Source organism: Alnus glutinosa, chromosome 1 (genome assembly GCF_958979055.1).
Source record: "Alnus glutinosa chromosome 1, dhAlnGlut1.1, whole genome shotgun sequence".
Classification (NCBI taxonomy): Eukaryota; Viridiplantae; Streptophyta; class Magnoliopsida; order Fagales; family Betulaceae; genus Alnus; species Alnus glutinosa.
Window position 1 is genome coordinate 22,664,455 of NC_084886.1, and position 13,472 is coordinate 22,677,926.

The window sequence follows — 13,472 nt, forward strand, 5'->3', positions numbered from 1 at the left end:
CAAGATGTCACCCGTCCTAGTATTACTCTCACAGAAGCATGCTTAATTGCGGAGTTCTAATAGGTTCATTTCCATCACGACTTTAAATTGCATTATGTCAAGAATGGTGCTTATATACATATAAGCATATTCTCATTCCCATACTCAGGTGATGTAAGACGTCATATTCAACCCCTTTTAAGACCGAGCGTCTCCGCTGGCAACCTTCGTCGGATCACTGCATTCTTGGAGTCCCAGCAAGTGCCCATTGTCGATCCTCATGGGCTTGTGCACGCTCCCCTCATCTCACGCTAGATAATGACTCTGATACCATTTGTAACGACCCACCTTCAATAATACAATATTGTTTGCTTTTGGCTCTCCAAACCAGACTTTCTAGGAGGTTAGCCATTCTCATACTTTCCCACAAATGTAATTCTTAATTAGTAAACCATATTCAATCATGTTTTACATTTCCTTGTAAAACCTTCAACCAATCCATTATAAATGTCACCCTATGGCACAAGAATCATCATAAGAAATCCAATACAATCTTAGTTTCTCTATTTTTTCTTTCTAAGTTTCCGTATGATCTTTTTACAAACATATGATAGTAAAGAAAATAAGATTTTATTCCAACAAATAACATAATAAAGCCTCCTCACTAAGTACAAATATTAATTATTAACAAAACTTACAAACACAAGACAATAAAGAAAATAAGATTTCATTCCAACAAATAATATAATAAAGCCTCCTCACTAAGTATAAATATTAATTATTAACAAAACGAGGAGTAAATAGAGTTGAAATGTAATTTAGATTTCTACAAATTATATGGGTTAAGCAGATTGATCTAGAATTGACTTATAATTAATCGTGTCTAATTGGTTTTACTCGAATCTTATTAGACTAAACCATAACTTATAAATTTCGTACGGTATCCACTATTCCAATCATATTCACTAATCTACTAAAAAATTACAAATCCCTACCAAATATAAATCTCCAATCTTTTTGAGAAGCTTTGATAATAACAGAAGGCTGTTCGCACACTTAACCACATACAAGAGACAAATGGTTGGATTGTCAGTTTCCCAATCGCTAATAATTCAATCAATAATATAAATCCAAATCGAGTGCCCAAAAAGAAAATAAAATCCAAAGAAGAAAATACAAAACGTGTCTTCCAAGCGAGTCTGGCTAACATTGAAGTGACAGTTTGGGCCCTAGTTCGTCTTTTTGCACAGATCGAAGAAGAAGCGATACGCAATTAAGTAGCTTGTACAAATACAATTTAACACTCCACACAGCTTGCAAATCATGTCCGCTTTCGGCGCCTCCGTCCTGTTTCAGACCGGAATTGGACGTCAAATCATGAAGCCACGCGCTGCCGAAGGTCGGAACCCGACTCCCAAAACGACAACCAATACCATCACGTGTAGCACACAGAACTACGACAGAGCCAAAGAGGTGAAGCGGTTCGACGACTCCAAGGTCGGAGTGAAAGGCCTTGTCGACTCCGGCATCACCACCATCCCCCGCTTCTTCGTTCACCCACCCGAGACCCTCGCCGACCTCAAACCCTGTTCACAACCCGGACCGGATCTCATCCCCACCATCGATCTCTCCGGGGTGGACTCGGATGAACGGCGGTCAGTCGTCGTTGACGAGATAAGACGAGCGGCCTCCAGCTTCGGGTTTTTCCAGATTGTCAACCACGGTGTCCCGTTGGGAGTTCTGGACCGTACGATGGCCTCCATGAAGGGGTTTCACGAGCAACCGACGGAGATAAAGGCTCGGGTCTACCGTAGAGATATAGGCACCGGTGTATCCTACTTGTCCAACGTGGACTTGTATAATTCTAAAGCCGCCAGTTGGAGGTATGCTATTGGTTGCAGTAATCCTCGAAATTCATTTCTTTAATTCTTTCTTTATAGTCGTAAAGTAACTCAAAAAATGCGATAATGGTGCCAGGGACACCCTCCAGTTAAGGCTGGGTCCCAAGATGGCGGATGAGGATCAAATCCCCGAGATATGCAGAAAGGAGGTGATTGAGTGGGACCGAGAGATCACACGGCTGGGAGAGCTCTTGGCGGAGCTGCTTTGTGAGGGGCTGGGAGTGGAGGCGAAGAGTTTGAAGGAGATGACATGTTTCGAAGGGAGAGTGATGGTGGGCCACTACTACCCGTACTGCCCACAGCCTGATCTGACGGTTGGACTTGCGTATCACACGGATCCAGGGGTGTTGACGGTGGTGCAGCAGGACCATGTTGGTGGGTTGCAGGTTAAGTATGGCGGGGGTTGGGTGGATGTTAAACCTGTCCCTGGAGCTCTTGTTATTAACATTGGGGATTTGCTTCAGGTAAAAATAATACTCATGAGCCATTTATTTCGACGTAAAATGATTTCTGTCATAAAATATTTTCATTGAAATTATTTTTAAAAAAAATAATTTTTTTAAAGAATATTTTTCAAAAAATTAATTTTTTTTAAAAATATTTTTCTATGTTTGGCTTACTCAAAAAAATTATGAAAGGCAAAAATCAAAGTCTGGCAAATGCTGTCAGAATCCGGCAACGTCCGGTCGCCTTTGCCAGATTCTGGCGAGCAAGTTTGGCTGGATCTGGCCAAAATGGCCGGATTTGGGCCGAACTCTTCTAGATTCGGTCATACCCAGTCGGATCCCGACCATTTTAATCAGATCCTGTCGGATTAGTAGCCAGATCCGTCCAAATCCGATCGGATCCCGACCGTTTTGGTCAGATCCGACCGGATCCCAGCCATTTTGGCCAGATTTGGCCGGATCAGTAGTTGGATCCATCCAAATTCGGCCGGATCAATGGCCAGAGCCAGTCGGATTCCAGCCATTTTGGGCAGATTCGGCCGGCTGCTAACGATGGTTGGAATCCGACCAGTTTCGACTGGAATTTGGTCTCCCTACATCTGGCGACGGTGGCCGAATTCTAGCGTTGGCAGGTTTCTGGTGGTCGGATGTTACTGGATTCCGGCGTCGGCTAGATTCCGACGACCGACAATTGCTGAATTCCGACAATCGGATATCAAACATGCATGAAAGGACGAAGAGTTTAATTTCGGAAAATCTAAAAGTTAGAGAAGCTTTTGCGGTCGAACTGAAAATGATTTCCGTTGGCCATTATTTTTGCTCCCACTAAACACCGTAAAATGTCGAAATCATTTTTCAAAAATCATTTTACGCCGAAACAAACGGAGCAACAATTTTGTAATTGCTCCCAAATATTGTGATAAACAACTTGTTGCACCATAACATGAAGAACATTAGCGTAAACCTTACTCCAAATTCAGAAGGGCTAGTTAAGATTTTATATTTGATGCTAACCTCAAGTAGCATAGAGTGAGGTTTTGTAAAGAAACTTGTAGGATTATATGATGGGATATATGAAAGTGAAAGAGAAGAGAGCATAAGCAAAGAGACCGTTAGGGCTACATCTTGAATATATTGATGTGTGTTACATAATATAAAAGGTGTCCCTACTTATATGTAAAATGTGATAGGTGAATATGGTAATCTAGACCAAATAAGAAAGAGAATCAATGATAAACCTAAAAGGAAAGTAAATCATACTAACATGGAAAATATGTAAGAAATATTTTAACATCCCCTCAACTTCAAGGTGTACGCTTGAGTTTGGAAAAGAAGGGGTAGTCATTTTTTTTCTTTTTGCTGAGACTAGATCTTGTGCGGATGGCACTAAAAGCTGATTGTGAGCTCGCCATTCAGAACGATTGATGATGCGATGATCCTTTGCGGCTGGTATAGTATACTTGATATGAGCTTAGATGAGCAATAATTTAGTGCGGCCTAGAAGAGTATCCGATCGTGAACTCGGATGGCAGGGCCGGTGAACCACCGTAGACGACAGTGGCGACATTTTGAAATGTTGTGGACTGTTCTGGCTTGGGCCAAATTTGGGCCATCTAGATGGGTGGTATTGGGCTGAATTGGCCCGAAACCCATGGCCTGGGTTGTTGATGTAGGGAAAATAGAAGAGAAGACCAGTGTGGGATGGATGAGAGCCAGAAGGAGCAGCTGACTCTTGAGGCTAGAGAGGGAGGTTACTTTGACGGGAATAGATAGGGTTTTAGCGGCATCAGGTGACTGGTGGAGATGGTTTAGCTGTGGGGTTGGAGTTGTGGGCACAGGTTGTAGAATAGCTGGCCTTGAGTTTGGAGGTGGAGATGCCACAGAAGATGATGAGGTTGCTTGGTCCTTGTACAGGACGGTGGACTCATCAAATGTAACATGCCGGGAGATGTAAACCCGGCCTGTAACAAGATCCACGCAGCAGTACCCTTTGTGATTACTATCATAGCCAAGAAAGACACATTTATTTGACTTGGGCAGTAGCTTGTGTTTATTATAGGGCACCAAGTAAGGAAAACATGTGCAACCAAATGCCTTGAGAAACCGATAGTCTGGAGGTCTTTCTAAGAGTTTCTCATATGGGGAAAGATGTTGAAGTTGTGCCATGGGTAATCTGTTGATGAGGAATATTGCAGTGGAGAAGTCTTCCATCCAAAAACCAGATGATAGATAAGATTTGGGAGAGAAGACAGAGACCCATTTTGACGATATTCCAATGTTTTTGTTCAACTACACCATTTTGTTGAGGTGTGTGTGGACAAGAAATATGATGGACAATGCAATGATGTTGAAGGAAGGCAGTGAAGGATTTGCTCATGAACCCACCACCCCAATCAAATTGAATGACCTTGATAGTGCGAGAGAATAAATTTTCAACCATTTTCTTGAGCGCCATAAACACAGAAAGAGCATCATACTTTCTCACATGAGGATACATCCATACGTATCTAGTGCAATCATCCACAATAGAAAGATAAAATATTTATCCTGCATTTGACATAATTGGAGTTGTTCCCTGCAAATCCAAGTGTAATAGATCAAGTGGTTGCTGAGCATTAAAATTTCTAGCAAGAAAATGAAGCTTGCATGAGTTGCCCATGGGAAAAGTATCGCATATCTTATTGGAAGAACCAGAAATCACATTTTGTCTAAGAGAGCCCAGGCTTCACAGGTAGCAGAACAAGATATGAGAAGCATTTGGATCGAGGGAGAGGCCGTGGCTTTATCCAACTGAGAACAAGTTTGTCTTTAGAATAGTCCGGATTGGAAGATCCATCAGCAAGCTTAGATGGAGGAGTGCTGTCACTAGAGATCACGGCTTTGAGATCGTGAAGCTCAAGGATGTCTTCAAACTGTGATTTCCAACATAAATTAGTGCTGCGATCCATAGGAGTGTTGAAGATGTGTGAAATATTAAATGAGATGGGAAGAGTAGAGGGAGAGGGAGCAGACCCAGATGATGAGGACATGGTTGGTCGTTGCTACAGCAAATGTGGAAGAGATTTTTGTTGGGATGATTGTGTTTTGGAGAGATGGCTACAAAATGAGAAATTTGTTGAGACAAAATGAGAACTTTGTTGGACTGATTGTGTTTTGGAGACAAGGATTTTGTTGAGATAAAAATTGAGTGTACTGGTGTGGGTGGTGAGAAGTGTCATATCGCTGCAGCAAAAAAGGGGGGGGGGGGGGGGGGGGGGGGGTGGGGGTGGTTGAAGACCTTGAAGACCAGGTGTTTGATAAAAGGCTATAGAGAGGCAGTGGGCATAAAACACAGAGGCGACGTTTGTCTTTCAAGCTATGATGCCATGTAGGAAAAATAGAAGACTGAAAACCACATTCGGTGTGTCGTATATTCCATTATTTATAGATGGATTACAACATCAGAGTTAATACAAAAGGTCTTGAGAAAATCTGTACAAATGATAGGGAGACAATCATGGGATTGTAATTGAGGAGAGGATTATAGGATTGGGATTGGGATTTGGATTATGATTGAGGAGAAAATCTGGGGATTATGTTTTTATTTCTTTAAGTTGACTAGGCTGAACCCAGTGGTTGAAACAGCCTGAACCCGGTGGACTGGGTTACAGATCGGGTCATCCGATCCATGAAGCACGCTTGAAGTACGTGCCGCACGTGAAACCCAAGCCCGAAAGGGGCCACCTGCGTGTGCCGGCAGGTGAAGAGCGTGGGAAGTACTGCCAGGATGCTTGGGCAGCACATGAGGGCACGTGTGGTGGCCGTTGGCGTCTCACATTTCATAGATTGACAAATTTGTACCTTGCAAGCTTGATTCTGGGATTATTTTTTCAAAATGAGCTACAGTGAAGGCGGGGAAGGTAGCCGTGTGGCAGCACATGAGATGTTCGATTGGACTTGCTCTGATACCATATAGGATATATATATATATGAAAATAGGATTATATGAAAGTGAAAGAGAATAGAGCGGAAGCAGAGAGAGAAGAAGAAGAAGAATGAAGACTATTAAGGCTACATCTTAAATTTATTAATGTGTTACGTAATATAAAAGGTGTCCCTATTTATAAAGAAAATGTGATAGGTAAATATAGTTACTTAGACTAAATAAGAAAGAGAATCAGCCATAAACCTAGAAGGAAAGTAAATCGTGCTAACATGAAAACTATATAGGAAATATTCTAACAGAACTGAATGTTTGAGAAAGAAAATGTGTTTTTCTTTTGTAACTTCTATCTGAAATTTGATCTGTTCAGATCATATCCAACGAAGAATACAAAAGTGCAGAGCACCGAGTGTTGGCCAACTCCAAGAATGAACCACGAGTCTCTATGGCAGTTTTCTTCAACCCAGGCAATAGAGAGGAGCTGTATGGACCGCTGCCAGAGTTGATATCGCCGGAGAAACCTGCAATTTACCGGCAGTTCACATTAACAGACTTCATGACCAGGTTTTTCAAAAAGGAGTTGGACGGCAAATCTTTGACAAACTACTATAAGCTCGGAAACCCTGATGTATAGCACACGTGAACTTGTAGGCTATAGCTAATAGAAGAAAGCCAATTGTTTGTCCAAATTTCAGATTTCGAAAAGTTATATAAATTCGTCATCGATTTCTTGGCCTTAATGTTCCTTTTGCAATCTGTTGCATTTTTCTGTGCTGTGTGTATTCTGAGGCTAATCGCTCTTAACATCAGCAGTTGGAGATTTACAAATCCTGTCCCAAGATGATGAACTTTAATTTGACAAAACTCAACCCGCTCTTATCAAACTTTCCATTTTCATGTGGATGTAAGTGATGCTATGGACAGGCGTTATCCTGGTGACGCAGCCGTTGAACACCGAGTTGCTGCCTCTGTGTCGGTCGGTGTTGGACCCTAATCTGTCGTCGGCGAAGGCCTAATTATTATTGGTTTTGAAGTTATTTGCAGTGGTGGTTAATGAAAACGGAAGTAGTTTAAGAAACAATAGAAAAGTACTGAAAAATAATATTTAAAGAGAAAGAAAAGCCCAGTGCTTTTTTGTTAGCTGAACCTTGCTAACAAGGTATGGGTAGTTCTCGTGGCTTCCAGATGACCTCCCAGGTCTCCTGAGAACCTTTCCACTTGATTAGCACTTGGGTTATGGTTCTCCGACCCAACTTTTTCTTTCTTCTGTCCATTATGGCTTCTGGTTTTAGCTTTAGAATGAGTGTGACATGTTGTCTAAGCTTTTTCATAAGGGATGTGTTAGACATCCATCCCTAATCATCTTCTACCAATTTTCATACACTCAAGTTTCAAACTCACAATTGAATTTGTTGGAATGGATGGATGGATTTGTATCATTTTCCTTTTCTTAAGGCAGGACATATGAAGCACAGGATGTATGCGAGCCTCCGTGGTAAGCACATCATTTTTATATGATCTGAAATGGGCCAAAAAATCTCGGGGAAATCTTTAAGCATTTTCGCATGGCCACTTTTTTCTTTTATGATTGAAACTTTCGTTCTGTTCTATGCTTGTCCACCTGTATTTTCACTATGTTTTGATGATTTGGCCGCAATTTTTCTTTAAATATGTTGATGATCTTGTTTCTATCTCTTAACTCCTAGTCTACTGCCATATTAGACGGTGTTCTTGGTACATATGTCAATAGTGTACCATGGGACCCACCACATAGATCATATCCCATGTCTCTAGAAACCTGCACAACAGATGTGTAGGAGTCTTTTTCCGGTGGTGAGTACCCATATAATGCTTCAATAGGGCTAATACATGGAAGAATGGTTGGTTGTATTATACCACCATTCAGTCATAGGTAACCAATTACTCCACTCCTTTGGCTTAGTCCCTACGTAACACCCCTAGCACCCCTCCACACTTGTGTCTACCCACTTGTGTCTACCCATCAAAGATCGGTATAATTCTTTCCAAGATGAGCTTTTGAACACAGGAGGATGTGACTACATGCATGGGAGAATGGCATCTGGAACCACTTTTGTGATGTATTTGCATTCTACTTGCTGTTGTAGACCTGAGTGAATAATTATACTAGCAGATTTTATGAACACTCGATGCATGTAACTTTGTGGTAATGGTAATGATGTTATGTTAAGGGCTTAAGACTCTACCGTATTCTCTGCTGGTAATTCTAGATTACATGAAATTTTAAGGAATTTTTGACCTGTGTGCTCGATAACAAAGAGAACTTGTCCCAAAGGAAGGGTTGCGAGGCTTTCTACGAACGTAAGTGTCGGTCGTCGACTCACCATTGTATTGGGACTACTTGTTTTGTGAATAAATGGATATAGATCGAAGTCGAGTATGAAGATGATTCAGATAGCATGGGTAATATTGATTACGACGCTCTTAATGACCTATCTGATTACTTTCCACAATTTTTAGAGAACACAAACTTGGAACATGTGGACAGAGAAGCCTTCGGACGAGTTTTGCAGATGGATAGAGGCAATGCAGTTATACTACTAGAGCCGAAAAATGGATGGGACAAGATTATCCAAAAGTTGACTAAGCATAGACCTTATGATAAGATGTATTGTTATTATCTCTCTTTTTATGGATTTTAAGATTTGAAATTTCAATGACAAAAATTTGATACGAGGGAAGAATAACACTCTAGTTCAAAATTATTGATTAAAATGTGAAATTGAGTATAATGTTAGTAAACTTGATAATGAAAGTGTGTGGTAGCTAAAGGAAGATGATTTAGATAATAATGAACCCCTTAAGAAAAACAAAAATGAGTTAAGCTCGAACGCATGGCTCAAGCGGAACTTGAGCAAATATACAAATTTAACGAGCCGAGTCCAAATACACCAAACTTAGCTAAGCTCGATTACATCCTTAACGGGGTTGAAAACGCTCCTTTCTCATCAGTTTTGGTGTAGGAATCGGGTCTTGAAAATGAATCTGGATAATAGGGAGTTGGGTTTGGAAAAAAACACATGATTGAACTACTTGGATCAATGCCACCCAAACATCAATTCAAAAATAAAAATGAATTGAAAATGAGTTGGAATCGAGTGCTTCCAAACAAACAAGAAACATTATTAACTTTCTGATTCAAGACAAATTGACCTATCTACCCTACAAGATTGAAATAATCAAACAACACGTCCGTCATTCTCTAACAGCAAAAGGGCAGTCTCGCAGTAAAGAATATTTCTTAGAACACTCCCAAGGATTATCTATTTGTAATTTTAAGTTAGAATAGATAATAAAAGTGTTAAAAAGAGACTCCATCAGCTTATGTATTCCAACTCTATAATAGATTTTTCTTAATTCCATAAATAGTGAAACTCTACGTGTAGAGTTATACTATTCACTTATCTATTTTTTTTTTATTCTTTATCTCCACTTTTTTAGCTTTGCTTTTTTCCTTTTTCCCTCCACCACTCCACGTTCTTCTTTTTTTTTTTTTTTTTTTTTTTTTCTTCCTTTATAGTAGAGATTTAAGAGAAAGTGTGTAAAGTAGTGGAGTTATAAAGCGGGACCCACGTGAAAAAAAATACTATAATGAAATAAATAAATTAAAAATAATAAAAAAATAATATAGAGTTAAAAATAGATAATCGGATGTATAGTGCATTTAAAATTCATTAACTAAACTAGATAAAATAAATTTTGATTAACTATTTTAAATTGAAAAATATATAAATCATTGGGAATGCTCTTAAGACAAAGTGCCTTTTTTTTTTTTTTTTTTTTTTTTTTGCGTACGGCCGGCTTCAGCACTCAAACTCGACAAATATCCACAGCCACTGATCAGTCTGATCTCTCCGTTTCTCACCTCCTCACAAATACAATAATGGAATCAACAGGCCCCTACGCCGTCAACCTTCTCCTCCGCCTCCTCATCCTCTTCCTCTTCTCCTTCCACCGCATCCCAGCTTCATCGTCACCCACTTCGACCCCTCCATTTCCAAAGGAAGCTCTCCCCACCAGATCAGGCTACCTCCCCGTCAACCCCACCACCGGTTCCGCCATTTTCTATGCTTTCTACGAAGCCCAGAAACCCATTTCACCGCTCTCCCAAACCCCTCTTCTTATTTGGCTCCAGGGCGGCCCTGGCTGCTCCTCCATGATCGGCAACTTCTACGAGCTCGGCCCCTGGCGCGTCAACTTTCACAAGGCCAAGTCCGACCCACTTGCTCTTGAACCCAATCCAGGCTCTTGGAACCGCATATTCGGCCTTCTTTTCCTCGATAATCCGATTGGAACCGGGTTTAGTATTTCCTCCACACCCGAAGAAATCCCCAGAGACCAATCTTCTGTCGCCAAGCATCTTTTCGCTGCGATCGCTTCGTTTATTGAATCGGACCAGTCGCTTAAGTCTCGTCCGATATATATTACTGGCGAGAGCTACGCGGGGAAGTATGTTCCAGCAATTGGTTACTATATTATCAGGAAGAATGCCGAGTTGCCGGCGTCTGAGCGGATGAACTTAGCGGGCGTTGCTATTGGAAACGGGTTGACCGACCCGGTGATCCAGGTGGGTACTCATGCTGTGAATGCTTACTTTTCCGGTCTGATCAATAAGAGGCAGAAGAGTGAGCTGGAGAAGGCGCAATGGGAGGCGGTTGGGCTGACAAAATCAAGGAATTGGACAGAGGCGACAGATGCTCGAACCAGAGTCTTGCGTTTGCTTCGAAACATGACAGGATTGGCAACATTGTATGATTTTAGTCGAAAAGTTCCTTACAATGATGAACTGGTGACGGAGTTCTTACAAAACGATGAGGCGAAGAGGGCGCTAGGGGTGAACGAATCGATGGTTTTTGAGCTGTGCAGCGACGTGGTTGGGGACGCACTGCAGGAGGATGTGATGAAGAGCGTGAAATACATGGTGGAGTTCTTGGTGAAACAGAGCAAGGTAATGTTGTATCAAGGGCATTTTGATTTGAGGGATGGAGTGGTGTCAACGGAGGCTTGGGTGAAGACGATGAAATGGGAGGGAATCGAGGAGTTCTTAATGGCGGAGAGGAAGGTTTGGAAGGTGAATGGAGAGCTTGCTGGGTATGTGCAGCAGTGGGGGAATCTGAGTAATGTTGTGGTTTTAGGGGCAGGGCATCTTGTGCCTGCTGATCGGGCGTTGAATTCTCAGGCGATGATAGAAGACTGGGTGTTGGAGAGGGGGTTGTTTGGCTTTGGGTATCATCAACATCAAGGGGAGGGAGAGAATTTGTCATCAAACTTGAGGCCTCTAATGTAATAGAAGTTTTCTTCAGCTTGGGGAGTATGAAGAATGAAGATGGGGGATGTAAGAACATTGATATTTTTATATCATGGAATAAATTCTCTACATTCTCACATATTTATAATTGCTTACATTACCAATTTTTGAAATTTGACTGACCAAGAGGATTTTCGGAAAATTTTACTTATTCCAAATTATTTCAGCCATTTTTTTTGTAGTCATAATTTCAAATTTTTAATTTTTGCAATGTTTTTAGAATTTACTCCTTTCAATTTTACCCATTTTTATTAAAATGGTCAAAATACTTCCATTTTTTGAAATTCTGTGGGTCACCATATTTTTTGCCCTTTTTTTTAATTAAAAAATAATAATAAAATTAAAAGAGAAAAATTATTGACATTGCGAAGATTAAAAGTCCGATTGCAAAAACGATAGTAAAATTATACAAAATTTACATGTCTATAAAATTATTGTAAAAGAAATATTTTTGTTGTGAATACAAAAGTTTCATAGTTTGTTGTAGACATTTACAAAAAAATTATAAAAAAAAAAAAAAAAAAAAAAAAAACTTAGCATCTCCTTCAAATTATGCTCGACAGCGAACAACCATCTTTTATTGAATAAAAATCATTTATCATCATGTGTAGTGAAATTCTTGTCTATTATCAAATATAAACTTTCAAATGACATGGAAAGAACTCATTTTCTATTCTAATACATAATTTAGACTTTACAAGTTTCATGACAAATAAAGCTCATTTTGTAGGGATAGTGGAAACAAAGAAAGATCAATAATAGACAAATCAACTTGTCAATCAAGGACAAAGAAGGATTGAGTACACCCCTCTACCATATCGGTACAAATAGAATAGCCTATTTATCCATAATGGTAAAGGGCCCCTCTATGATCGATGATCATAGAAATGAATAGAAAAAACGAAGAGATATTTTAATCCTTATCAACTTGATCTTGTTGTCCCGGGCAACAAACATGCATGTTGCTCAAATGAAATCTTAAGGATAAAATTTCTCAATTAAGTAACATATATAATCGATCTTAAATAATTTGTATGCATCTTTCTTTGAGTGGGCGCTTAGAATGAGGAGTTCCACGGCTCGGGGGTTTTAATGTTGTTGTGCCGTGAGTATTTATGCTTTTGAAACTAGCTTAGCTTTCTATTTTGTGTTTTATATATAAGAAAATGATTTTTTTTTTTTTTTTTCTTTTTTCCTTCAATTACAGATATGCATATGTGATAGCCATGGAGAGCACATCAAAAGTGGATGACGAACAGTGGCTTGCTTGTAATTGGATCTTGTACTCTTTCATATGCAGATTAATATGTATTTTCAAAAAAGTTCATTTTAGATCCAAAAAATGCCCAGAGGTGAAAACAAGCTTTGCGGTGTTAATCTATTCAACTTCAACCTCCACATTGTTTCTCATGTTCACCTTCAACTCCCCTTTACTAGACTTTCTAGTGCTTTGTAATTTCTTTTATCTCTAATCAAGCCGTATATTTCTTGCAATTTGTCTTCTTATGCTCATACATATGACAAAAATTACATTTTTCTTTGACTTTTTCTATTTTAGGCTCCAAAGAGACACATATGCCAGTTTGTTGAGAAAACTTTCTGAATTTCTTTACTTTATGTGTCTCGTTGCCACTATTGTCACCCTTATAAAATTTTCTCTTAAATTGTCTTTTATCATTTGTCATCATAAAAATAGCATGAGACTTTCCCTTTTTCATCACCTCTTTTTCTTAAGTGACTATAGCAGTCATTTCACTCAAGCTCCATTCATCTCTCTGAGCATTGTAGGTGGTCTTGAGGGCGTCAAATTGAGATGGTAAGACTCCTGCCATGCAAGAAAACTGTCGGCTAGCTCAACCTTCATTTGCCTTAGTTTG

The 13,472-nt window shown here is 39.9% G+C and overlaps 2 protein-coding genes across 2 annotated transcripts; both read left to right on the plus strand.

Annotated features, from left to right (window-relative positions):
* Nucleotides 1-1,158: 1,158 nt before the first annotated feature.
* On the plus strand, nucleotides 1,159-6,988 carry LOC133877205 (1-aminocyclopropane-1-carboxylate oxidase homolog 4-like). Its single transcript, XM_062315460.1, has 3 exons — nucleotides 1,159-1,862; nucleotides 1,957-2,344; nucleotides 6,619-6,988. The coding sequence occupies exons 1-3, from the start codon at nucleotides 1,303-1,305 to the stop codon at nucleotides 6,880-6,882; spliced, it is 1,212 nt and encodes a 403-aa protein (XP_062171444.1). The 5' UTR covers nucleotides 1,159-1,302; the 3' UTR covers nucleotides 6,883-6,988.
* A 3,105-nt stretch (nucleotides 6,989-10,093) lies between these two features.
* On the plus strand, nucleotides 10,094-12,965 carry LOC133877214 (serine carboxypeptidase-like 50). Its single transcript, XM_062315471.1, has 2 exons — nucleotides 10,094-11,622; nucleotides 12,803-12,965. The coding sequence occupies exon 1, from the start codon at nucleotides 10,171-10,173 to the stop codon at nucleotides 11,572-11,574; it is 1,404 nt and encodes a 467-aa protein (XP_062171455.1). The 5' UTR covers nucleotides 10,094-10,170; the 3' UTR covers nucleotides 11,575-11,622; nucleotides 12,803-12,965.
* Nucleotides 12,966-13,472: the final 507 nt, after the last annotated feature.